This window comes from Pseudophryne corroboree, chromosome 3 (genome assembly GCF_028390025.1).
Source record: "Pseudophryne corroboree isolate aPseCor3 chromosome 3, aPseCor3.hap2, whole genome shotgun sequence".
Lineage (NCBI taxonomy): Eukaryota > Metazoa > Chordata > Amphibia > Anura > Myobatrachidae > Pseudophryne > Pseudophryne corroboree.
The window spans coordinates 785,432,285-785,458,000 of NC_086446.1; the positions used below are offsets into that span (position 1 = coordinate 785,432,285).

The 25,716-nt window shown below is 48.6% G+C and overlaps 1 protein-coding gene across 2 annotated transcripts in view; it reads right to left on the minus strand.

Annotated features, from left to right (window-relative positions):
• The window catches only part of PDCD4 (programmed cell death 4), a 129,587-nt gene that overhangs the window by 12,856 nt on the left and 91,015 nt on the right, over nt 1-25,716 (minus strand). For both annotated transcript variants that reach the window (XM_063962632.1, XM_063962631.1), the window contains exons 6-8: nt 20,142-20,363; nt 17,031-17,128; nt 2,004-2,118 (exon numbers count right to left, since the gene is read on the minus strand). In XM_063962632.1, coding sequence (XP_063818702.1) covers nt 2,004-2,118; nt 17,031-17,128; nt 20,142-20,363 — 435 coding nt within the window. The remainder of the gene's footprint in view (nt 1-2,003; nt 2,119-17,030; nt 17,129-20,141; nt 20,364-25,716) is intronic.

The window sequence follows — 25,716 nt, forward strand, 5'->3', positions numbered from 1 at the left end:
GCCGATTTTCGCAACGGAGCGATTAAGGCGAAAATGCACATGGTACGCAGTGCGCATGCGCCAAGTATTTTAGCACAAAACTTAGTAGATTTACTCACGTCTGACAGAAGAATTTTCATCGTTCTGGTGATCGGAGTGTGATTGACAGGAAGTGGGTGTTTCTGGGCGGAAACTGGCCGTTTTCTGGGAGTGTGCGGAAAAACGCAGGCGTGCCAGGATAAAACGCAGGAGTGCCTGGATAAACGGGGGAGTGGCTGGCCGAACGCAGGGCGTGTTTGGGACGTCAAACGGGGAACGAAACGGGCTGAGCTGATCGCAGTTGCAGAGTAAGTCTTGAACTACTCAGAAACTGCTAAGAAATTTCTATTCGCAATTCTGCTAATCTTTCGTTCGCAATTCTGCTAAGCGAAGATACACTCCCAGAGGGCGGCGGCCTAGCGTGTGCAATGCTGCTAAAATCAGCTAGCGAGCAATCAACTCGGAATGAGGGCCTATAATAGATAGCCTCTGAGTCATACATTTATGTATTTCTAAATTAAGCGCCAACTCACATGGAAGCACCCCTAAAAAATCCTTTAATATGCTGATCCTTGTAGTGTCATACCCTCCAACTAATGATTCCATACATCTCTCAGAGCAGTGCATCCAGGTGAGTTAGCGCTCAATTTAGAACATACACATTGTCTTCCATGCATGCCATGTGTGAGTACATGCACCCAGTTTCCTTCTAGAACAGAATCAGGGCCAGTGTGTGCTCAGCCGCCTGTGACAGTGGCAGCAAACGAGATCAATAATAAAATAGCTAAATGAATAAAGGAATGCTGCCGTCGGAAGCGCAATACAGAGAGGCGTTCTGCCCCTATATGTACTACACTAACTGCCAACCAGCGGGATAAAGAGGGGGAGGAGCCAGGACTTTTCTGAGAATCGCTGCCGTTACACCACATGACTTCAGTGTCCCCCAACAGATGCCGGAAAACCCCATACTCGCTGCTGATTGACCGCGCACCTGAACATGCGCATGTTGCCTCCGGGGGAGCTACTGCACTAAGGTAGTGTTTCTCGCACTCTGTTCTCAGTACCGCCAACAGTTAGGGATGCTGGCCGTACCGGATTTCCCTGGAATGTTCAGTTTTGTGCACCATCCCAGCACCCCGAAAATAGTTTTCCAATTGACTGCTCCTGGCCAGACACTAGCGGTGTGTATACGCCTCTCCTGGAGTGGAACAAAATGTGCCCAGCTCTACCAGACCCGCCACAGCCTGCTCTCTAGCAACACTGTGTACAGCATTAACGGGCGATAGGCAGCCAGTCACCCTGCCCAGGAGGGGGAGCGGAGTGCGGGTAAATTAGAGTGCGGAGGGCACAGAGTGACATTCCCAGGTTGCTGTGCAGTGTGACTGTATAGATGTGTTTTTAAATACGTTTTAAAACTTTTTTCGGGAAGGGATCGTGGCCGTGCGCTGGATTTAGCCATGCCCCTGGAATTGTTAAACGTCCCCCCTGTGTGTCCCAGATTTTTACTTTTTTTAATTAAAAGGACCCTACTAACAGTGCATGTTTTCTAGACCACTTGTACAGCGTGGCAGGAATAAATACACCTGTGCAGCAGCTACAGTAGGCGGTCTGGTAACCCCGAGTACTGAGTGTGGGAAACACTGCACTAAGGGGTTAGTTATGGTCGTGCAGTGTTGCAGGTACAGGACCTAGGACAGCATCTACTACACAACAAGGATATTTACTCACATCGCTCTAGTGTGCAAATCTACACTAAAACCAGAGCAAGCAATCCGTGTTTATCTCTCTATGGAGAGCAGGTCACAGAATGTAAGAAAGTGTCTGACTGGTTCAAATAAGGTTCAAAAAGGGTTGAGATTACCTAAAGGGGCAGACTAGATGGGCCAAGTGGTTCTTATCTGCCGTCACATTCTCTGTTTCTAGGTTTTTAAATCTGTACTAAACAGAATGCATTTCCCATCTGTATTCCACTCAGTCACATTTACCTCTTTCACCAGCTTCTTCACAGGCTGCTGGCCGCCGCCGGAACCCCACACGCTATCAATTCTCCTTCCAACTCTGGTCATGCTGAGCAGAACGGCCGCCCGATTCAGGGCTTCCCTGAAAAACCAAACAGATCAGCAGTGATCTAACCAATCCCATAAATGTTGTGGTCTGGTCAGTTTCCGATCCTTCCAGCTCACACATTCCACATGGAAACAGTTACTGCATAACGGCTTTACCTACTTCTATAGACAGGCAGCAGAACCACGGCATTACAGCACAGATTTATCAAGCCTTGGAGAGTGATAAATTGGACGGTGATAAAGTACCAACCAATCAGCCCATAACTATCATTGTTCAAAAACAACCTGTACAGCACTTACATCTCTCACCTCAAAGGTGGGAGTCTCCTCTTTCCAATGATGGGCCCCTTAACAATTATTCTTTGGTGACCACCAGACAATAACAACCTACAGAATGCAGTAATCAGTCCAAGGTAGGAAAGTTCTAATGCAGAGATCACCTTCATCCTTGCTTCAATAAACCAAAAGCTGTCCTCCTTTGATACATAAGGTTGTCTACTTTTCAAAATGGTATTCCTTGTTGGGCTACCATATTATGCCTACACATTTTAAATTAGAGATAAGCAGGTTTGGATCTCAGAGATCCGAACCCTCCACCCTGAACTTCACGATCCGAGCCAGGAACAGGGTCCGGCTTGGGATTTCCCGCCAGACTCTGATCCCAGAACGCGGCAAAACATCATCATCGCGCTGTCAGATTCTTGCAGGTTTTGGATTCCATATAAGGAGCCGCGCGTCGCCGCAATTTTCGCTCCGGACTTGGAGAGTGAGGGAGACAGACCTCTGCCTCTCTGTGGGTGGTGGCGTCGGGTGGAGTCAGTGTGCGCTCTTTAGGGGTGCTGTCCTGTCACTGTGGTGTCCTGTGCTGTTAGGGGTGCTGTCCTGTCACTGTGGTGTCCTGTGCTGTTAGAGGTGCTGTCCGGTCACTGTGGTGTCCTGTGCTGTTAGGGGTGCTGTCCTGTCACTGTGGTGTCCTGTGCTGTTAGAGGTGCTGTCCCGTCACTGTGGTGTCCTGTGCTGTTAGGGGTGCTGTCCCGTCACTGTGGTGTCCTGTGCTGTTAGGGGTGCTGTCCCGTCACTGTGGTGTCCTGTGCTGTTAGGGGTGCTGTCCCGTCACTGTGGTGTCCTGTGCTGTTAGGGGTGCTGTCCTGTCACTGTGGTGTCCTGTGCTGTTAGGGGTGCTGTCCCGTCACTGTGCTGTCCTGTGCTGTTAGGGGTGCTGTCCCGTCACTGTGGTGTCCTGTGCTGTTAGGGGTGCTGTCCCGTCACTGTGGTGTCCTGTGCTGTTAGGGGTGCTGTCCCGTCACTGTGGTGTCCTGTGCTGTTAGGGGTGCTGTCCTGTAACTGTGCTGTCCTGTGCTGTTAGGGGTGCTGTCCTGTCACTGTGGTGTCCTGTGCTGTTAGGGGTGCTGTCCCGTCACTGTGGTGTCCTGTGCTGTTAGGGGTGCTGTCCCGTCACTGTGGTGTCCTGTGCTGTTAGGGGTGCTGTCCCGTCACTGTGGTGTCCTGTGCTGTTAGGGGTGCTGTCCTGTAACTGTGCTGTCCTGTGCTGTTAGGGGTGCTGTCCCGTCACTGTGGTGTCCTGTGCTGTTAGGGGTGCTGTCCCGTCACTGTGGTGTCCTGTGCTGTTAGGGGTGCTGTCCCGTCACTGTGGTGTCCTGTGCTGTTAGGGGTGCTGTCCTGTAACTGTGCTGTCCTGTGCTGTTAGGGGTGCTGTCCTGTCACTGTGGTGTCCTGTGCTGTTAGGGGTGCTGTCCCGTCACTGTGGTGTCCTGTGCTGTTAGGGGTGCTGTCCCGTCACTGTGGTGTCCTGTGCTGTCCTGTCACTGTGCTGTTAGGGGTGCTGTCCCGTCACTGTGGTGTCCTGTGCTGTTAGGGGTGATGTCCTGTCACTGTGCTGTCCTGTTAGGGGTGCTGTCCTGTCACTGTGGTGTCCTGTGCTGTCCTGTCACTGTGCTGTTAGGGGTGCTGTCCTGTCACTGTGGTGTCCTGTGCTGTTAGGGGTGCTGTCCTGTCACTGTGCTGTTAGGGGTGCTGTCCTGTCACTGTGGTGTCCTGTGCTGTTAGGGGTGCTGTCCTGTCACTGTGCTGTTAGGGGTGCTATCCTGTCACTGTGCTGTCCTGTGCTGTTAGGGGTGCTGTCCTGTCACTGTGCTGTTAGGGGTGCTGTCCTGTGCTGTTAGGGGTGCTGTCCTGTCACTGTGCTGTTAGGGGTGCTGTCCTGTCACTGTGGTGTCCTGTGCTGTTAGGGGTGCTGTCCTGTCACTGTGCTGTCCTGTGCTGTTAGGGGTGCTGTCCTGTCACTGTGGTGTCCTGTGCTGTTAGGGGTGCTGTACATGGGTGTTGCCGTCCTGTCACTGTGCTGTACAGGGGCACTGTCCTGTATGCTGTAAAAAAAATATAGGTGTGTTGTATAAATAAAGGTACACTGGCCCTGTCTTGTATGCTGTCAAATTACAGGGGTGTTAAAATACAGGGGTGCTGGCCCTGTTCTGTAAAAATACAGAGGTGTTGTTAAAATACAGGGGTGCTGGTCCTGTCCTGTATGCTGTAAATACAGGTGCGTTGTTAAAATAAAGGTACACTTTTCCTGTCCTGTATGCTGTAAAAATACAGGGGTGTTGTTGTTAAAATACAGGGGTGCTGAAAGATCAGGAACGGATTCCAGTTCGTAGTACAGGTACTAGTGTTGAAGCTGCTGCTGCCACCAGTCATGACACGGACGATGCGATTCCATCAACGTCGTCTGCCAAGGCCGATGCCCAATGTCACAGAGGGCACGTAAAATTCAAAAAGCAAAAATAACCAAAAAATAAAATGAAAAATATCTGATGAGAAACGTAAAATTTGCAATATGCCATTCACTACACAAAGTGGCAAGGAAAGGCTAAGGCCTTGGCCTATGTTCATGACTGGTGGTTCAGCTTCTCACATAGATGGGAAGCCCTCCTCCCTCTCAAAAAAAATAAAGTAAATAAAGCTTGTTGAAGCACAGGAAAAAAACAACTGTGCTTTCAGACTCCGAGATATCACAAATCCCCAAGGAGAGTCCAAGTGTGTCCGCGGTTCCAATGCCTAGGCCTGACCTTCCCAAGACTGTATGGGAAGAGGAGGCTACTACCACAATTTACACGCCCCCTGCAAGTGCTGGTAGGAGCACCGCCAGTCCAGTTGCGGATATTGAGAGATTGAGGATGTCACTGTAGAAGTGCCCCAGGATGATGAGAATATGGGTGAAGCTGGCACTGAGGAGGAAGTTGACGATGAGAATTCTGATGGTGATGTGGTTTGTTTGAAAAAGGCACCAGTGGAGACAGTTGTTGGCCATGGGATGAGAATGCCCATTGTCATGCCTGGGCAAAATACCAAACAAGCCACCTCTTTGGTGTGGAATTATTTCTCCACAAATCTGGACAACAGGTGTCAAGCCATGTGTTGCCTTTGTCAATCCATAATAAGTAGGGGTAAGGACTTTAACCACCTAGGAACATCCTCCCTTATACATCACCTGCAGCGCTTTCATCATGTCATTGTCAAGGTCAGAAACTTTAGGTAATAGCGTAAGCAGTCCACGACACCTAAATCCCTTCTTCCTCTTGTACCAAAGCTCCTGCAATCCACACCACCAAGTCCCTCATCGTCAATTTCCTCCTCGGTCAGGAATGGAAGTATTCCTGCAGGCCATGCCACTGGCATGACTGATGAGTCCTCTCCTAACCGGGATTCCTCCGGAGGATCCTTGACTAGTACGCCTACTGCTGCCGCTGCTACTGGGAGTCCATTGTCATTTCAGAGGGGAAGTCGGAAGACCACTTGTGCTACTTTAACTAAGCAATTGACTGTCCAACAGTCCTTTGCGAAGAAGATGAAATATGACAGCAGTCACCCTGTTGCAAAGCGGATTACTGAGGCCATAACAACTATGCTGGTGTTACACGTGCATCTGCCAATAGTGCAGTGGGATTTAGAGAGTTGACGGACGTAGTGTGTCCCCGGTACCAAATCCTGTCTAGATTCCACTTCGCTAGGCAAGAGATTCCCAGGCTGTACAGGGACATTAAGAAAAATGTGTCCTCAAAAATGTATTTGTACCCACTGTCCCCTTAACTACGGACATGTGGACAAGTGGAGCAGGGCAGACTAAGGACTATATGACTGTGACAGCCCACCGGGTAGATGTATTGCCTTCCGCAGCAACAATAGCAGCGGCACCAGTAGCAGCATCTCGCAAACACCAACTCGTTCCTAGGCAGGCTATACTATGCATCACCGCTTTCCGTAAGAGGCACACCACTAAGAACCTCTTAAAGAAACTGAGGGACATCACAAAATGGCTTACCCCACTTAGACTCTCCTGGGGATTTGGGATATCGGACGACGCTACCAATATTGTGCGTGCATTACAACTGGGCAAATTCCAGCACATCCCAGGTTTTGCACACACAATTAATTTTTTTTTAAACGACCGAGGCATGCAGGATATGCTGTCGGTGGCCCGAAAAATTGCGGGCCACTTTCGACATTCAGCGACTGCATGCCAAAGATTGTAGTGCCAGCAAACACTCTTGAACCTGCCCTGCCATCAGCTGAAGCAAGAGGTAGTAACGAGGTGGCATTCAACACTCTATATGCTTCAGAGGATGGAGGAGCAGCAAAAGGCCATTCAAGCCTATATATCCACCTATGATATAGGCAAAGGAGGGGGAATGCTCCTGACTCAAGCGCAGTGGAGAATGATTTCCGTGTTGTGCAAGGTTCTCCAACCCTTCAAACTTGCCACACGCTAAGTCAGTTCAGACACTGCCAACTTGAGTCAGGTCATTCCCCTCATAAAGCTTTTGCAGAAGCAGCTGGAGAAATTGAAGGAGGAGCTTAAACGGAGCTATTCTGCTAAGTATGTGGGACTGGAGCCCTGCATTCGCTTTGCCAGGATTCAAGGGTGGTCAATCTGTTGAAATCAGATCACTACATTTTGGCTACCGTGCTCGATCCTAGGTTTAAAGCCTACATTGTATCTCTTTTTCCGGCAGACACAAGTCTGCAGAGGTGCAAAGACTTGCTGGTGAAAAATTGTCAGCTCAAGCGGAACGTGGCCCATCAACAGCTCATCCTTCATTTTCTCCCGCAACTGGGACTGCAAGGAAAATAATAAAATTTCCTAGCCAACCCGCTGGCAGTGATGCACGGCAGTCAGGAGCAAGTGTTGACATCTGGTATGGACTGAAGGACCTGCCAACGATTACTGCAATGTCGACTGTCACTGCATATGATGCTGTCACCACTGAAAGAATGGTGGAGGATTATATCGGTGACAGCATCCAAGAAGGTATGTCAGACAGTCCGTATGTATACTGGCAGGAAAAGGAGTGTTACCATGGTTAACACACTTTCTGCGAGGTACTTTGGGTTCCACAGGGAAACATAGGGGTGTAGAGTGGATCTTGATCCAGAGGCACCAACAGGCTAAAGCTTTAGGCTGTCCCAGGATGCATTGGAGCCTCCTCTATAACCCCGCCTCCAGGCACTGAGAGCCCAATTTCGTTAACCAGTCCAATACAGGAGAAGGCAAGAGAGAAGGCAGACGTTAGTCACATAGAACCACATTCTCACGACAGGAGAAGGTACCAGTGGCTAATGCCGTACAAACTCAAATAAGCTAGATGCGTCAAGGTGGGCACCCTGTGGAGCCCAATGTACCTCGCAGAAAGAGTGTTAACCATGGTAAGTCTACCATAACACTCCTTTTCTGCAGCAAAGTTCATTGGTTTCCACAGGGAAACATCGGGGATGTCTTAAAGCAGTTCCTCAATGGAGGGGACGCGCCTTATCGGGTTTGAGAACCCGGCATCCAAAGGAAGCATCCTGGGAGGTAGAAATATCAAAAGGCATAGAACCTAAGAAACGTGTTCACTGAAGACCAAGTTGCCGGCTTGCACAATTGTACTGCGGACGTGCCGCAGCGGGCCGCCCAAGAAGGTCCAACAGAATGAGTAGAATGGGCTTTAATAGCAGCAGGAGCTGGGAATCCAGCCTGCGCATAAACTTGTGCAATCACCATTCTAATCCATTTGGCCAAGGTTTGCTTACTTGCAGGCCAGCCATGTATGTGGAAACCAAACAGGAAAAAAAGGGTATCTGACCTGATAGAGGCAGTCCTCTCCACATACATACGGAGAGCCCTTACCACATCCAAAGAACACTCTTTGGAAGACCAGACTGAAGAGATAAAGGCCAGAATCACAATTTCTTGGTTAAGGTGAAAGGATGACACCACCTTAGGCAAATAACCTGGTTGAGTTCGTAGAACTGCCCGGTCTCAGTGAAATATCAGAACAGGCGGACAACAGGACAAAGCGCCTAAGTCCGACACCCTCCTTGCAGAGGCAATAGCTAGCAAGAACAGAACCTTGACCGTAAGCCATTTAAGGTCCACCGATTCAAGAGGTTCAAATGGAGACTCTTGCAGGTATAGATGCAATTTTTCTCTGAAACCAAACCAACAGATATGTGAACATTGAGGAAGGCCAGACGAAGACCTAAGTCAAGGCCTCGTTGCAGAAAAGCCAGAATTCTGGAAGTTCTGAACCTAGAGAAATTATAATCCTTATTAGCATACCAGGTAAAGAATTCCAAACCCTGTAATAAATAAGGGCAGAGGCCGGTTTATGGGCTTTCAACATAGTTTGGATAACCGCCTCAGAAAAACCTTTGGCCCTCAGGAGTGATGCTTCAAGAGCCACGCCGCCAAAGCCAGTCTGGCCGGGTCTGGGTAGACACAAGGGCCCTGTATGAGGAGGTCTGGCCGCTGAGGAAGAAGAAGAGGACACCCCGTCGACAGACCCTGAGAACCAATGCCTTCTGGGCCACGCTGGAGCAATTAGAAGTAGCAATCCTCCTTATTTGAACTTTTTTATCACACTGGGCAGAAGTGACACCGAAGGGAACACGTATGGCATCTGAAAGTTCCATGGAATTGCCAGTGCGTCCACGAACGCTGCTTGAGGATCCCTGGTCCTTGATCCGAAGACTGGAACCTTGTAATTGTGTTGAGACGCCATCAGGTCTACATCTGGTAGGCCCAACTGTCCACTAGGAGTTGAAAGAATTCTAAATGAAGACTCCACTGTCAGGCATGCAGGTCCTTGCGTCTGAGGAAGTCCGCTTCCCAGTTCAGGACGCCCGGAATAAACACTGCTGATATTGCTGGCAGATGGCGTTCCATCCAACAAAGGATTTTTGACACTTCCATCATTGCCATGCGGCTTTGAGTACCTTGATGGTTTATGTATGCCACCGTGGTGGCTTTGTCTGATCGTACTGGAGTTCTGTACCAGAGGCAGGGCGAGAGTGCATTGAACACCTCCCTCAACTCTAGGATGTTAATCGGGAGTAAGGATTCCTCCTTGGTCCAACGACCCTGAAAAGAGTGTTGCTTCAACACGCTCCCCATCCCCTCAGACTGGCATCCTTTGTTAGCAGGACCCAGTCGGGGATCCAGAAGGGATGGCCCCTGCTTAATTGCTGGTCCTGGAGCCACCAGGTCAGCGACAGACGAGCCTCCGGAATCAAATAAATCAACTGAGATCTGATCCGATGATGTAGGGTGTAGGCAGTCCCACTTGGAAAGAATTAACCTCTGTATTAGACAGGAATGAAATTGAGCGTACTCTACCATGTATAAGGTCAACACCATCAGGCCAAGTACTTGCATCGCCGACAGGGGCGTTTCTACAGAGAAGGGGGCCCGTGTGCACCTCCGGCTGGGCCCCCTCCTCTGAACGGCGCTGTAGACTCCACCAATGTGCCGGAGTCTACTGCGCATATCTCCGGAAATATGGCGCCCGCCATGATCCGGAGACCAATTTGGCTACCGCGCATGCGTGGCGGCCATTTTTGCCGCGGACGCTGTGCCTGCCGCTGGACTCCGGTTAGGTATTTTAATGAGTGCAATGTGTGCACCGCACCCATTGCACCCATTATAGAAACGCCTATGATCGCGAGTGTATTGACAGTCTGGGGCGACAAATGAAGTGCCTTATCCTGTCCTGAAGCTTCAGGTGCACTATGCTCTGAGCTGGGACCAGCGAGGTCTTCTTCCAATTGATAAGCCCCCCGTGGGCTTGCAGGAAGGCTACAGTCATTTGTAGATGACAGAGGAGGACTTCACGGGAATTTGCGAGAAACAGCAGGTTGTCCAAATACGGCAGGATTCTGACTCCCTGTCGACGGCCATGATCTTGATAAAGATCTGAGGAGCCGTAGCCAGTCCAAATGGCAGAGCCTGGAATTGGTAGTGAAGGTTGCCAATAGCAAACCACAGAAACTGCTGATGCAACATGGCAGTAGGAATATGCAGATATGCATCCTGTATATCCAGGTATACAATATAGTCTCCGGGTTCCATAGCCAGTACAATGGAGCTCAGTGTTTCCATACGAAACCTGGGCACTCTCAAACTTGTTCAGTGATTTGAGATTTAGAATAGGCCGGAAGGACCCATTGGGTTTCGGGACCAGAAACAGGGTCGAGTAATAACCTCTGCCTCCCTGGGACTGAGGTATCGGCACAATCACTCCTGTACTCAGGAGAGAACTAACCCACAGTTTGTAGAGCTTGCACCTTCAACGGATCCGAAGGGAGGGCCGTACTACTGCTGCAGAACTGGCGAGGGGGATGTCTCTCGAACGAGACAGCGTACCCGTGAGACAACTTCCAGTACCCATGCGTCTGAAGTGGTCTTTAACCAGATCTGGGTGAACTGTAGAAGTCAGCCTCCCACCCTGGGATCCCCAGGGGGAGGCCTGTCCCGTCATGCAGCAGGCTTGTCATGTTTTGAAGCAGGCTGACTGGCTGCCCAGGATTGTTTTGCCTTGGGTTTTGTGAATTTGGGAGCACGAGATTGTCTCAGGTATGCCTGACCTTTTGCTTTCCCTTGAGGTCGAAAGGAACAAAAAGTGGTACCTTTTGCGTTCTGTGCAGAAGGATTGGTAGTGGGGAGAAAGGCTGTCTTAGCGGCTAATTCAGACATTATTTTATTTAGGTCTACCCCAAACAAAACATCCTCAGTGAAGGGGAGTACCTCCAAGGTCTTTTTGGAGTCCAGGTTCGCTTTCCACGACCCCAACCACAGCATGCGGTGAGCTAGGACAGACGTGGACCACGACTTGGCTGACATTGCACCCGTCTCCGGGGACGCCTCCCGAACGTTATTTTATTTATTTATTTATTTATTTTTCTAGGCATCCCTTCACACACTTCTCTGTCAGCTCTTTCAGTGAAGTGACAGTGGTGACGAGCAGAATGGACGACACCACGAGGTGGGTGACGTAAGAATCCACCGCCATGGAATCTCCCATTTGTTACACAACTCTGCAGGGAGAGGATAGCCAGCCAAGGCACGTTTATGCAGCGGAAATTATTACCTGGAGAAGACCAGGGTTCCCACCGGACATCCGTAGTCAGAATTGGGTATTAGGTTTAAACAGCAGAAGGTGGTTAAACTGTTATTAGTTTTCTTTGCCACACTAGTAGAATCCACATCATCAGTGATTTGTAGGATATGCTTAAGAGCAACCACTAAGGCAGGGACATCAATCTGCAAAGGACGATCCTCCTCAGTAACACAGGATTCAGTGTCTGACAGGACCATATGCTCCCCCCCCCCTCTTCTGATTAAAACATCAGAGGGGTTTATGGATTGAGGAGGAAGCAGCCCGCTTATAGAACCCAGGGACACAGAAGTGACCTGGGGCAGACTTTTGTCTTACCAATGACTGATTTTTCTGCAGCTGGTTAGACAGATTTTCCACCTAAATCGGATTAGTGGACAATTTGTGACTGTAGTTACACAGGAGGTCCCATAAGGGGCGCTAGGCGTTCCACCAGAATAGCTAGTAGGCAGGTAAACGCAGCCCAGGTAGGCTCCAGTGTAAATGCAGGAGCTGCATACTGACTGGGAGATGTATGACAAATCGTACACAGACCATTATACAACACGTCCCCCTCTGGTAAATCCTTGGAGCATGCTCTGCATGAAGCAGGAGCTTCCACTGCTTTACTGCCCTTTCTGTTGGACATTATGGGGGTCATTCAGAGTTGATCGTTCGCTAGCTGTTTATAGCAGCCGTGCGAACGCATAGTCGCCGCCCACAGGGGAGTGTATTTTAGCTTTGCAAGTGTGCGAACGCTTGTGCAGCCGCCCTGTACAAAAACAGTTTGTGCAGTTTCTGAGTAGCCCAGAACTTACTCAGCCGCTGCGATAACTTCAGCCTGTCTGGTCCCGGAATCGACGTCAGACACCCGCCCTGCAAACGCTTGGACACGCCTGCGTTTTTCCAAACACTCCCAGAAAACGGTCAGTTGACACCCACAAATGCCTTCTTCCTGTCAATCTCCTTGCGAACGGCCATGCGAATGGATTCTTCGTACAATCCATCGCCCAGCAACGATCCGCTTTGTACCCGTGCAACGCGACTGCGCATTGCGGTGCATACGCACGCGCAGTAGTGACCTGATTGCTGTGCTGCTAGTTTCAATGGTGGGAACTTTGCGGTCAGCGGTGGGGTTACCCGCGGTCAGCGGCTGACCGCGGGTGACCTCACCGCAAAGTTCCCACTATTGAAGATAATGGAGGGGGCTGTGCGATGCGCGTCTGACAGCTCAGACGCGCATTCAGCCAATCAGGAGAGTGCCACAACGTGGCGCTCCCTGATTGGCTGAAGGGACCCTCTGTGACAGCAGTCACTGGGGGGGTCTCTGCATTCGGGGAAAGGGGTCCCATGTGTAAACATGGGACCCTTTTCAGTCGTGTGGATCGGGTATGCGTTTTTTTTTTTTTTTGCCAAGTACGTGGATTACAAATATCACAGGACACTGGATTTAGGGGAGTATATAATTTTATTTTCAGGTACCCCGGATTCTTCGACATTGGAGACGTGGCAGTCGGCGTGTCAACATAGGTAAGTATGTATGTGTCGGCATGTGTGAAAAAGTTGTATTTTCACGATGTGCGTGTCCTGTTTTTATTTGGGTATTTTTTTGCAGAAGAACTACAGGTACCAGCGGGCCCGTTTCCCCCCCGCATGCTAGTACTTGTGGTTCTTCAAGTACCAGCTTGCGGTGTAGGCTTGCTGGGACTTGTAGTTCTTCTGCAAAAAACACTATTCGTTCATTTTCAACAAGGCTATCAGCCCCCCATCCGCAGCCCTTGGGGGGGGGGGGGACACAACCTCGGGCTTCACCCCTGGCCCTTTGGTGGCTGGGGGGGACCCCTTGATTCTCCTCCTCCCCACTCCTCCAGGGTACCCCGGCCAGGGGTGACTAGTTGGGTATTTATTTAATGCCACGGCCGCAGGGAGCGGTATAAAAGTTTCCCCCGGCTGTGGCATTATCTGTCCAGCTAGTGGAGCCCGGTGCTGGTACAAAAAATACGGGGGACCCCTACGCTTTTTGTCCCCCGTATTTTTTGCACCAGGACCAGGTGCAGAGCCCGGTGCTGGTTGTTAAAATACGGGGGATCCCCTGTCATTTTTTCCCCCTGTATTTTTGCAACCAGGACCGGCTCAAAGAGCCCAAGGCTGGTTATGCTTAGGAGGGGGGACCCCACGCAATTTTTATTCAGGTTTTTTACCGTTGTTTGTACCGTCTGAAAAGTCGACAGCGGGACTGTCTAATCCGTTTTTTATTGAATATGTCGAATTCCGGTACCCGCCGGCCGGAATTCGACGGTCGAATTGTGTCGTATTTAAAAAACGGGCGAAAAATTGCCGCAATTCGCCCCGGGATTGCATATACCCCATAGGATACTCAAGTGAATGTAAAGTCACAGTGCTGTATACAGGCGGCTTTACATGGGAGACTTTGCCCTGCAATCCCAGAGACCAGCCGCTGCTATGCTATAAGATGGCGCCCAGTGTCTCTGTGAGAGAGAGTGTGAGGCAGCTCCAGGGCGGTAAATCTGCGAGGAGATGGCGCCCATGGCCAGGGGAAGGGCTACAGGTCAAGCGCTGGTTCCCCTATGCTGGACTTCCACCCCAGGAACTAGCGAGCCTTATTAAATGGGGTGTTAGTACATCCGACCTGTACTCAGACGCCCCAGTGGTCTAGTGGGATCCCTGCTCGGTGACAGTGTTCACGCCAGCGGAACGCAATTTAATGGTGGATCCCACCTGGGGGACCCTCTTACCTCCTCCCCGTAGCAGCTACCCAAACCAGGAAAGCCAGGACGTCTTCGCCACAAGTTCCCGGGAACTAAGCTGTGAAAGTATGTGACGCCGCTTGGGAGGTGATGGAGCTTCAGCACTGAAAAGTCACCCTGACATACAGCGCTGACAGCGCAGAGAAGAAATCTTCTTAGAAAAGCTTTTTCAGGGCTGCCCAGTGCAGCCTTCCTGTTAGGTGACCTGCTGCTGCAGGCACAACTCGAAACTGGGCTCTCATTACCTGGAAGCGGGGTTATAGAGGAGGCCCCAATGCATCCTGGGACAACCTAAAGCTTTAGCCCAGTGTCTTTCAACCACTGTGCCGTGGCACACTAGTGTGCGTGAGCAGTCTCCAGGTGTGCCGCCATAGAAGCAGCGCCAGGCCAGTCAGTGTTTTGCCGCTACTGAGGCACTGTAACTATCAATACTGGTGGGTTTAGTGGTTGCAGAGCCAGTTCTAATTTTGGGCCTGGGCAGTGTTGGGCTCTTCTGGCTTTCTCAGATGTGGATCAGGCGTTACCTATGGCGAAGCGGCGACATGACACCCTAGGACACGCAACTGCACCATGCATCACCATTATATTTGAATTTTAAATATTGCCAAGGCACACCATTTTTTTAATCTTGTTCAGTCTGTCACGAGTTGTAAAAGGTTGAAAATCTTTGCTTTAGCCTGTTGGTGCCTCTGGATCAAGATCCACTCTACACCCCGATGTTTCCCTGTGGAAACCAATGTACCCTGCTGCAGAAAGAGAGGCAATCTGGAGGCCCTTGCACAAACTGGCTTTATTTTACCTAAGTTGCCACCCATCCAGTGTGTACTCCGAAAGAGTGTTTAGTGCAGACGCTCACCTTGTCGGCGATCGGCGTACGAGGTTACTTCCAGAAAATGTGGAGAAGATGATGTTCATTAAAATGAATTATAAATTCCTCTGGGAAAACCTTTACCAGCAATTGCCTCCAGAAAGTACAGGGACCTGCGATGGTGGATTCCAGTGGGGACGAATTAATAATCTGTGAGGAGGGGGATGTACACAGTGAAAGGGGTGAGGAATCGGACGATGAGGAGGAGGTGGACATCTTGCCTCTGTAGAGCCAGTTTGTGCAAGGAGAGATTAATTGCTTCTATTTTTGGTGGGGGCCCAAACAAACCAATCATTTCAGCCACAGTCATGTCTGAGACCGTGTCGCTGAAATGAATGGTTTGTTAAAGTGTGCATGTCCTGTTTATACAACATAAGGGTGGGTGGGAGGGCCCAAGGACAATTCCATCTTGCACCTCTTTTTTCTTTAATTTTTCTTTGCATCATGTGCTGTTTGGGGACTATTTTTTTGAAGTGCCATCCTGTCTGACACTGCAGTGCCACTCCTAGATGGGCCAGGTGTTTGTGTCGGCCACTTGTGTCACTTAGCTTAGCCATCCAGCGACCTTGGTGCGCCTCTTTTTTTCTTTGCATCATGTGCTGTTTGGGGACTAGTTTTTAAATCTGCCCTCCTGTCTGACACTGCAGTGCCACTCCTAGATGGGCCAGGTGTTTGTGTCGGCCACTTGTGTCGCTTAGCTTAGTCATCCAACGACCTCGGTGCAACCTTTTGGCCTAAAAACAATATTGTGAGGTGTTCAGAATAGACTGGAAATGAGTGGAAATTAATGTTATTAAGGTTAATACTGTAGGAACAAAAACAAAAAACAAATCTGTGATTTTTAGCTGTTTTTAGGTTTAAAAAAAAAATAAAAAAATTCAAAAATCCAGATCCAACACCAAAACCAAAACCCGAAAGGGTGGTTTTGGCAAAGTCAATCCAGATCCAAAACACGAACGGAGATCCAGATCCAAAACCCGAAGTGTCTGGTGCACATCTCTAATTTTAATGATTTTAATGGGCAAATTCAATTGCGGGCAGGACATTTGAAAAACACTGCGGTACAGAGTTTTTCCCCACAGCCGCGGGATTTTTCTATTCAATTGCAGGAGATACAGTGATTTCTATAGAAACGTCTTTTTTCTCACACCTCCAGAGAACGTCAGATTTTTTCCTAAAATCGTTAACTTTAGGGGGAAAAAAATCACCAGAACTTGCTCTGGGATCCCCGCTACAACCCCCCTGAGAACTAATTAATACCCCTTTTACACCAAAATCCCAGATACGACCTAGGATTAACCCTGTTTTCACTGCAGTGCCAACCCGGGATATTCCCAGGTCGGTACCATTCACAATGCACACAGGCACTTGGCGATGACATCATCGCCAAGTGCCGGGAAATACACAGATCGGGACCACCGGGGCACCTGCTTATCAGGCTAGGGTCAAGCCCAGCACTCTGGAAGCTGCTGTTGGCTGCCCCCCAGCCTTCGTGCGGTGAAGGGGCGCCGCACTCGTGCGTGCTGCATCCATTCACCTTCACCCTGGCACCGCTGCTGTCTGCCGCCCACCCTTCGAATGCTGCGGCTCTTTCACTTCTGTAAACGGGTTCTGGATGGGATGATCCGTGGGTCTCACCAGTGTTCAACCCTGCTCGTTTTCCAGGCCGGACTGCTGTGTCACTGGACCAGGGTTAATTTTTATTTTTATTTTGGGAGGGGGCTGTTTCCGCTGAGGTAATAACCCGGGATTTTGAGATGGTGTAAAAGGGGTATGAGCAGTTGGCTGTTTCGTAGTAGCGAATAACATTAAATCAGCGAATACAGGAACATGGTGGTCAGGGTTTACACAAAAGTATATGATCACAGACTGTATAGCGTACCGTTCATGTTCACAATCCACTGTGCCTTTATAGCTTTCTATGTAAGTCTTGTTTAGGATCCCATCTCCAACTGCTCTGGCGATAAACTGGCCCAACAACTGCAGAGACACAAAGAAAATGACGCACAAAAAGACTTTGAGGCCGCAGTCAGGATATCATGTTTAGAACGTTGTTACTTCTGTCCCTTCCGGAGAAAAGGAGAAACTTCGCTAATCCCACTGTAAATATGCTGGCAAAGCAATTAGCGTTTCAGAAAACCAGTTCGTTCTGGATATGGGCAGAACGCTAAACACCAGACTGTACATTGTATGGAAACATATACATCACTCTCTAGAGAACATTTTACAAGGCATGTCTATTTACTAACAGAGCTTCTGTAAAATGTATTGCAACAGACACTTCTTCTGCAGTACAGAAGCCCTGGAGAAACTGGCCATCCTCAAGCAAGGAAATATTTTTATTAAAATCTTGCAACATATTACATAATACTTTAAATTACATATTTACAAATGATACAATAAAATAAATACATAAAGCAACATAACCATTTATTATTATAAGCAAACAAAGACTAGCTTCACCATCAAGCATAGCCGTAACTTCTGGCTTATCTTTTTATCGCTCAGACCCAACATTTCTGGGACATCCTAATACCTAACCCCTATCACCTTCAACACTAAATACTATCCCACCACCTTCACTACAAATACTATTACCTCCTCTCGCCGCAAAACACCCCCGTCTCTGCTCCCGAGCCCCACTCATATCTCAACCACTCTCCCACCCGTGCCCCTCCACCAACACTCACCCACATCCATTCTCCACATACCTAGACAATACCAACACTAAATTGAGAACCGAATAATGAACGCTCATAGCCCCTCCAGTGTATGCAAACTATTTTCCAATATACATTAACCAAGTCAAAACCTAATCAACAGAAAAAAAAAAAAGTGAAGACTTTACAGACAGCCATATTAGATCTCAGAGACCACCCACTAAGCGGGCTTCAACTGGCGCCACAAGCGGGACCAGCTGAGGGCGTCTAACCTCTCCTCCTCCAACTCCATCATCCGGTTTACCTCCTGCAAAATTAAACCCACCACCTCTCCACAGGGAAGGACTTTATTCCTCAAAGAAACCTGAGACCGTACATTCCAAAAACGATACCTAACCGCTAAGTTAATCAAAAAAATTGTGCATTAAATCATTATCATCATATCTTTTGAATGCTCCATAGCCCATTCCTGGTAATTCAAACCAGAAAGACAAGGTATTCCCAGAGCATTTGACACTATCTTATAAACATCTATGTTAAAGGGACAGTGAAGCAAGAAGTGGTCCATACTCTCCTCCATTCCTCGGCACTCCTCCCGTGGACAATCAAGATCATCGGGACTTCTAAACTCAAGCAAGGACCCGATATGCAGCTGTCGAAGTCAAAAATATTACATACACACCACATACAAACACCAAACAGAGTGGCCTCTGTGCGTGCGCCTAGTCGCCACGCGTACGCATACACGCACGCTACGTACATGAGCCTTGTGTATTCGCGTGGTATGAGTATATACGGTAGCACACGCATTCGCACAGAAAAGCCACAAAGACATATTCAATATTCTATTTATATAGTGCATAATTTAGACACAGTCTCCACACACTTTTCCAGCAAGTTACAAATTCTGTTGATGCATTGGACCACAACATTACATTTAACTACTGGTGTCGCATTCCATTCTTGTTTGGGGATAAGGTGTATTCAGCCACACTTGTCGCTGCATTGTGCACATAGCGTGTCGGCGTGTATACGCAACGTGCACATAGCGTGTCGGCGTGTATACGCAACGTGCATACATAACTTAGCGGTTATTTGCTTACGTTTGGCGGCTGCAGCGGCCCTAACCACAGTGTGATACGGTATAGCTTTTCCTTGTAATTTAAATGAACTTTACACAGCGCTGACAGCAATGGAGCTGACCAGCTAGACCAGAGGTTCTCAAACTTGGTCCTCGTGGGCCCACACAGTGCATGTTTTGCAGGTAACCCAGCAGGTGCACAGGTGTATTAATTACTCACTGACACATTTTAAAAGGTCCACAGGTGGTGCTAATTATTTCACTTGTGATTCTGTGAGGAGCACTGCACTGTGTGGGCCCTTGAGGACCGAGTTTGAGAACCTCTGAGCTAGACAATACTAGAGCAATCCCGCCAGGTCATTTATTTTACAAAATGACATTTGTTTAAAAAAAAAAAAATCTAAAAAAAGACCAGACATACTGTACATAAGAAAACCAACCTGGTATTCTGGGGTGTAAGCCGGCAAATCCGATAGTATGGTCTCACCCGGTGCCATGTGCTGGAGCTTTAGCTCAGAGCACAGTAATTGCTCAGCGTCTCCCAGATGATTGTGTATAATACTGCAATCCGTCACCCGGCTCCAGAGCACTGCATGCTAATATGGACAATCTCGTCCATATTGGCCTGCATGTATAAGCGACGGGGCACAAACGATTAACGAGCGTGGGGCCGCGCATCGATAATGCCTACACACTGCATGATATTTTCTCGTTCATTAATGAATGAGAACATTCACATCGTGCAGTGAGATGTGCCAGTGTGTAGGGCCCATTAGCTGATTCCCTCAGACACATGAACGTTTTCTGCTCAGCCCCATACAATTTTACAATTAAACGTGGTATAAAATAAAACGCTGAACTGGCCGGTTTCTATATACACAATAATAATTATGGGTACAGAGCTTACGAGTAGGCAGTGCTGCACAACGAAGACATGAAAATACAATCATATTACAGAGAACACTGGCATGACACAGAAGGTAAAAATATGGCACTGCCCATAGGAGTTTACAGTCTAACAAACCGTGCTGGATTGCAATCCAATCCCTTCTTATAGCACAAAATACTAATTACAGAAACCTTGTAAAAAGTAAAATACAAGGTAACAGAACAGATAAAGCCCCCAAACCACTGGCCTCGTGGATTACTTGCATTATTAATTGAACTCTGGTGTATTATATCCTACAATGAGGGAGGAGAGTTATTCTAACCCCACCCCTGACACAGAAAGCCATCGCCGCAGCACACAAACCTGCGGTGCCCTGGGCGTGTCCAGGACGAGTTCAGGCAGCTCTTGCAGCAGTTTGTCAAAGGACTTTTCCACGTCTTCTGCACTCAGGAGAGTCCCGCACAGGTCATGGAGAAGCTTGGACGTCATCTCACGGTGGCTGGCTTTCCCTTCCAGTGCAAGAGACACTGCCAGCATGGGCAGGCCACACTTCATCTCCCCAAGGTTTAAATCCTTTAACATTTCCTGCGGACAAAGGAAATAAAAATTATATATAAAGCATCACATCCCCAAGATGCTCAAAACTTATATTAAAAAAAGTAAGTTCATCCAGCTGGCATCTGTCGAGCCACCATTGATTACACGAAGGTAACTGTTGTTGGAGTAACCTTTACCCTGTGTTTAAGACACAAAGAAAGGTGGCTCTAAAAAAAAAAAGGCTAAATAAAATAAAAAAGCTTATGGCTGCAAAAAATCCACAACCACACCATTTACAGTGGTCAGGCTCCTGCCGCACCAAACAAAAAACCTGACTTCCTGGGCCAGGAGGCGGCATTATAAGGAGGCTGGACCAGAACTTCCTGGGAGTCCAAAAGCTTTAACCATTTGGTGCCGATCCTCTATCGCCACTAACAACCCAATGTACATCCTGTGGATCTACTGTGGACCCCGATGGAGAAAATAAGAATTTACTCACCGGTAATTCTATTTCTTGTAGTCCGTAGTGGATGCTGGGTACTCCGTAAGGACCATGGGGAATAGACGGGCTCCGCAGGTGACTGGGCACTCGTTAAAGAAAGATTAGATACTACATCTGGTGTGCACTGGCTCCTCCCTCTATGCCCCTCCTCCAGACCTCAGTTAGGGAAACTGTGCCCGGAAGAGCTGACATTACTAGGAAAGGATTTGGAATCCAGGGTAAGACTCATACCAGCCACACCAATCACACCGTACAACTCGTGATAACTATACCCAGTTAACAGTATGAACAATAGCTGAGCCTCATTCAACAGATGGCTCAGAACAATAACCCTATAGTTAAGCAATAACTATATACAAGTATTGCAGAAGTACGCACTTGGGACGGGCTCCCAGCATCCACTACGGACTACGAGAAATAGAATTACCGGTGAGTAAATTCTTATTCTCTCTGACATTCTAGTGGATGCTGGGTACTCCGTAAGGACCATGGGGATTATACCAAAGCTCCCAAACGGGCGGGAGAGTGCGGATGACTCTGCAGCACCGAATGAGCAAACTCAAGGTCCTCCTCAGCCAGGGTATCAAACTTGTAGAATTTTGCAAACGTGTTTGACCCCCAACAGGTAGCAGCTCGGCCAAGTTGTAAAGCCGAGACCCCTCGGGCAGCTGCCCAAGAAGAGCCCACCTTCCTCGTGGAATGGGCTTTGACTGATTTAGGATGCGGCAGTCCAGCCGCAGAATGTGCAAGTTGAATCGTGCTACAGATCCAGCGAGCAATAGTCTGCTTTTAGAAGCAGGAGCACCCAGCTTGTTGGGTGCATGCAGGATAAACAGCGAGTCAGTTTTTCTGACTCTAGCCGTCCTGGAAACATAGATTTCCAGGGCCCGGACTACGTCCAAGCAACTTCGAATCCTCCAAGTCCCGAGTAGCCGCAGGCACCACAATAGGTTGGTTCAAATGAAACGCTGATACCACCTTAGGGAGAAATTGGGTACGAGTCCTCAATTCTACCCTGTCCATATGGAAAATCAGATAAGGGCTTTTACATGACAAAGCCGCCAATTCTGACACACGCCTAGCCGAAGCCAAGGCCAAAAGCATGACCACTTTCCACGTGAGATACTTCAACTCCACGGTCTGAAGTGGCTCAAAACAATGTGATTTTAGGAAATCCAACACTACGTTGAGATCCCAAGGTGCCACTGGAGGCACAAAAAAGGGGCTGAATATGCAGCACTCCCTTAACAACGTCTGAACTTCAGGCAGCGTCTTTCCTAGCCTTTAACAGCGTAGGAATCACTTCATCTGGAACGCCCTTTTCCGTTAGGATCCGGCGTTCAACCGCCAAGCCTTCAAACGCAGCCGCGGTAAGTCTTGGAACAGACAGGGCCCCTGCAGTAACAGGTCCTGTCTGAGAGACAGAGGCCATGGGTCCTCCGAGATCATTTCTTGTAGTTCTGGGTACCAAGTTCTTCTTGGCCAAACCGGAACTACGAGTATAGTTCTTACTCCTTTCTTACTTACTATCCTCCGTACCTTGGGTATGAGAGGAAGAGGAGGGAACACATAAACCGACTGGTACACCCACGGTGTCACTAGTGCGTCCACAGCTATCGCCTGAGGGTCTCTTGACCTGGCGCAATACTTTTTTAGCTTTTTGTTGAGGCGGGACGCCATCATGTCCACCTGTGGCCGTTCCCAACGGTCTACAATCTGCGTGAAGACTTCTGGATGAAGTCCCCACTCTCCCGGTTGGAGGTCGTGCCTGCTGAGGAAGTCTGCTTCCTAGTTTTCCACACCCGGAATGAACACTGCTGACAGTGTTAGCAGAAGCCACAAGGATTCTCCGATGGGCGGAGAATCACGTGCTAACGCCATCCTGCTTCTTGTGCCGCCTTGTCGGTTTACATGGGTGACAGCCGTGATGTTGTCTGACTGAATCAGCACCGGCTGGTTTTGAAGCAGGGGTTCTGCTTGACTTAGGGCATTGTAAATGGCCCTTAGGTCCAGAATATTTATGTGTAGGGAAGTCTCCTGACTCGACCATTGTCCTTGGAAGTTTCTTCCCTGAGTGACTGCTCCCCAACCTCGGAGGCTTGCATCCGTGGTCACCAGGACCCAGTCCTGAATGCCGAATCTGCGGCCCTCGAGAAGATGAGCACTCTGCAGCCACCACAGCAGAGACACCCTGGCCCTCGGAGACAGGGTGATCAGCCGATGCATCTGAAGATGCGATCCTCACTTGACTAACAGGTCCCACTGAAAGTTCCTTGCATGGAACCTGCCGAAGGGAATTGCTTCGTAAGAAGCTACCATCTTTTCCAGGACTCGCGTGCAATGATGCACCGACACCTGTTTTGGTTTCAGGAGGTCTCTGACCAGAGATGACAACTCCTTAGCCTTCTCCTCCGGGAGAAACACCTTCTACTGTTCTGTGTCCAGAAACATGCCCAATATCAGCAGACGCGTCGAAGGAACCAGCTGCGACTTTGGGATATTCAGAATCCAGCCGTGCTGTTGTAGCACTTCCTGAGATAGTGCTACACCGATCAACAACTGCTCCTTGGACCTCGCCTTTATAAGGAGATCGTCCAAGTACGGGATAATAAGATTTTACTTACCGATAAATCTATTTCTCGTAGTCCGTAGTGGATGCTGGGGACTCCGTCAGGACCATGGGGAATAGCGGCTCCGCAGGAGACAGGGCACAAAAGCAAGCTTTTAGGATCACATGGTGTGTACTGGCTCCTCCCCCTATGACCCTCCTCCAAGCCTCAGTTAGGTACTGTGCCCGGACGAGCGTACACAATAAGGAAGGATCTTGAATCCCGGGTAAGACCCAAACCAGCCACACCAATCACACCGTACAACTTGTGATCTGAACCCAGTTAACAGTATGATAACAATGAAGTAGCCTCTAAAAAAGATGGCTCACAACAATAATAACCCGATTTTTGTAACAATAACTATGTACAAGTAATGCAGACAATCCGCACTTGGGATGGGCGCCCAGCATCCACTACGGACTACGAGAAATAGATTTATCGGTAAGTAAAATCTTATTTTCTCTAACGTCCTAGTGGATGCTGGGGACTCCGTCAGGACCATGGGGATTATACCAAAGCTCCCAAACGGGCGGGAGAGTGCGGGTGACTCTGCAGCACCGAATGAGAGAACTCCAGGTCCTCCTCAGCCAGGGTATCAAATTTGTAGAATTTTACAAACGTGTTCCCCCCTGACCACGTAGCTGCTCGGCAAAATTTTAAAGCCGAGACCCCCTCGGGCATCCGCCCAAGATGAGCCCACCTTCCTTGTGGAATGGGCATTGACAGATTTTGGCTGTGGCAGGCCTGCCACAGACTGTGCAAGCTGAATTGTACTACAAATCCAACGAGCAATAGTCTGCTTAGAAGCAGGAGCACCCATCTTTTGGGGTGCATACAATATAAACAGCAAGTCAGACTTTCTGACTCCAGCCGTCCTGGAAATATATATATATATATATATTGAAACAGATAGCCCGGCACTCCCACAAAGGATAATGGCTTGCCCCGGTGCCCTCAGAAAACGTATGGCATAGAAAAGCAAAAACCTGCGGCACTCGGAGACGGATGAAAAAAGTTAATGTATTAGGCAATACATCAATAACATCAACGTTTCGGGGATTTTAACCCCTTTCTCAAGATGTACCTGTGTACATCTTGAGAAAGGGGTTAAAATCCCCGAAACGTTGATGTTATTGATGTATTGCCTAATACATTAACTTTTTTCATCAGTCTCCGAGTGCCGCAGGTTTTTGCTTTTCTATATATATATATATATATATATATATATATATATATATATATATATATATATATATATATATATATATATATATATATATATATATATATATATATATATATCTATTTTTAGGGCCCCGACAACGTCTAGCAACTTGGAGTCCTCCAAGTCCCTAGTAGCCGCAGGCACCACAATATGTTGTTTCAGGCGAAACGCTGACACCACCTTAGGAAGAAACTGGGGACGAGTCCGCAGTTCTGCCCTGTCCGAATGGAAAAACAAATATGAGCTTTTTTTTAAGACAAAGCCCCCAATTCTGACAATCGCCTGGCCGAGGCCAGGGCCATAACATGGTCCCTTTCCATGTGAGATATTTCAATTCCACAGATTTGATCGGTTCAAACCAATATGATTTGAGGAATCCCAACACTACGTTGAGATCCCACGGTGCCACTGGAGGCACACAAGGGGCTGTATATGCAATACTCCCTTGACAAACGTCTGGACTTCAGGAATTGAAGCCAATTTTTTTCTGGAAGAAAATCTACAGGGCCGAAACTTGAACCTTAATGGACCCCAATTTGAGGCTCATAGACACTCCTGTTTTCAGGAAGTGCAGAAATCGACCTAGTTGAAATTTTTTTTTTTTTTTTCGTGGGGCCTTCCTGGCCTCACCCACGCAACATATTTTCACCACATGTGGTGATAACGTTGTGCGGTCACCTCCTTCCTGGCTTTGACCAGGGTAGGTATGACCTCTTCCGGAATGCCTTTTCCCTTAGGATCCGGCGTTCAACCGCCATGCCGTCAAACGCAGTCGCGGTAAGACTTGGAACAGACAAGGTCCCTGCTGGAGCAGGTCCTTTCTTAGAGGCAGATGCCACGGTTCCTCTTGGAACAGACATGGTTCTTGCTGAAAGCAAATCCCATCTTAGCTCCCGAGGCCATTAGTCCTCTGTGAGCATCTCTTGAAGTTCCGGGTACCAAGTCCCTCTTGGCCAATCCGGAGCCACGAGTATAGTTCTTACTCCTCTACGTCTTATAATTCTCAATACCTTGGTTATGAGAAGCAGAAGAGGGAACACATACACCGACTGTTACACCCACGGT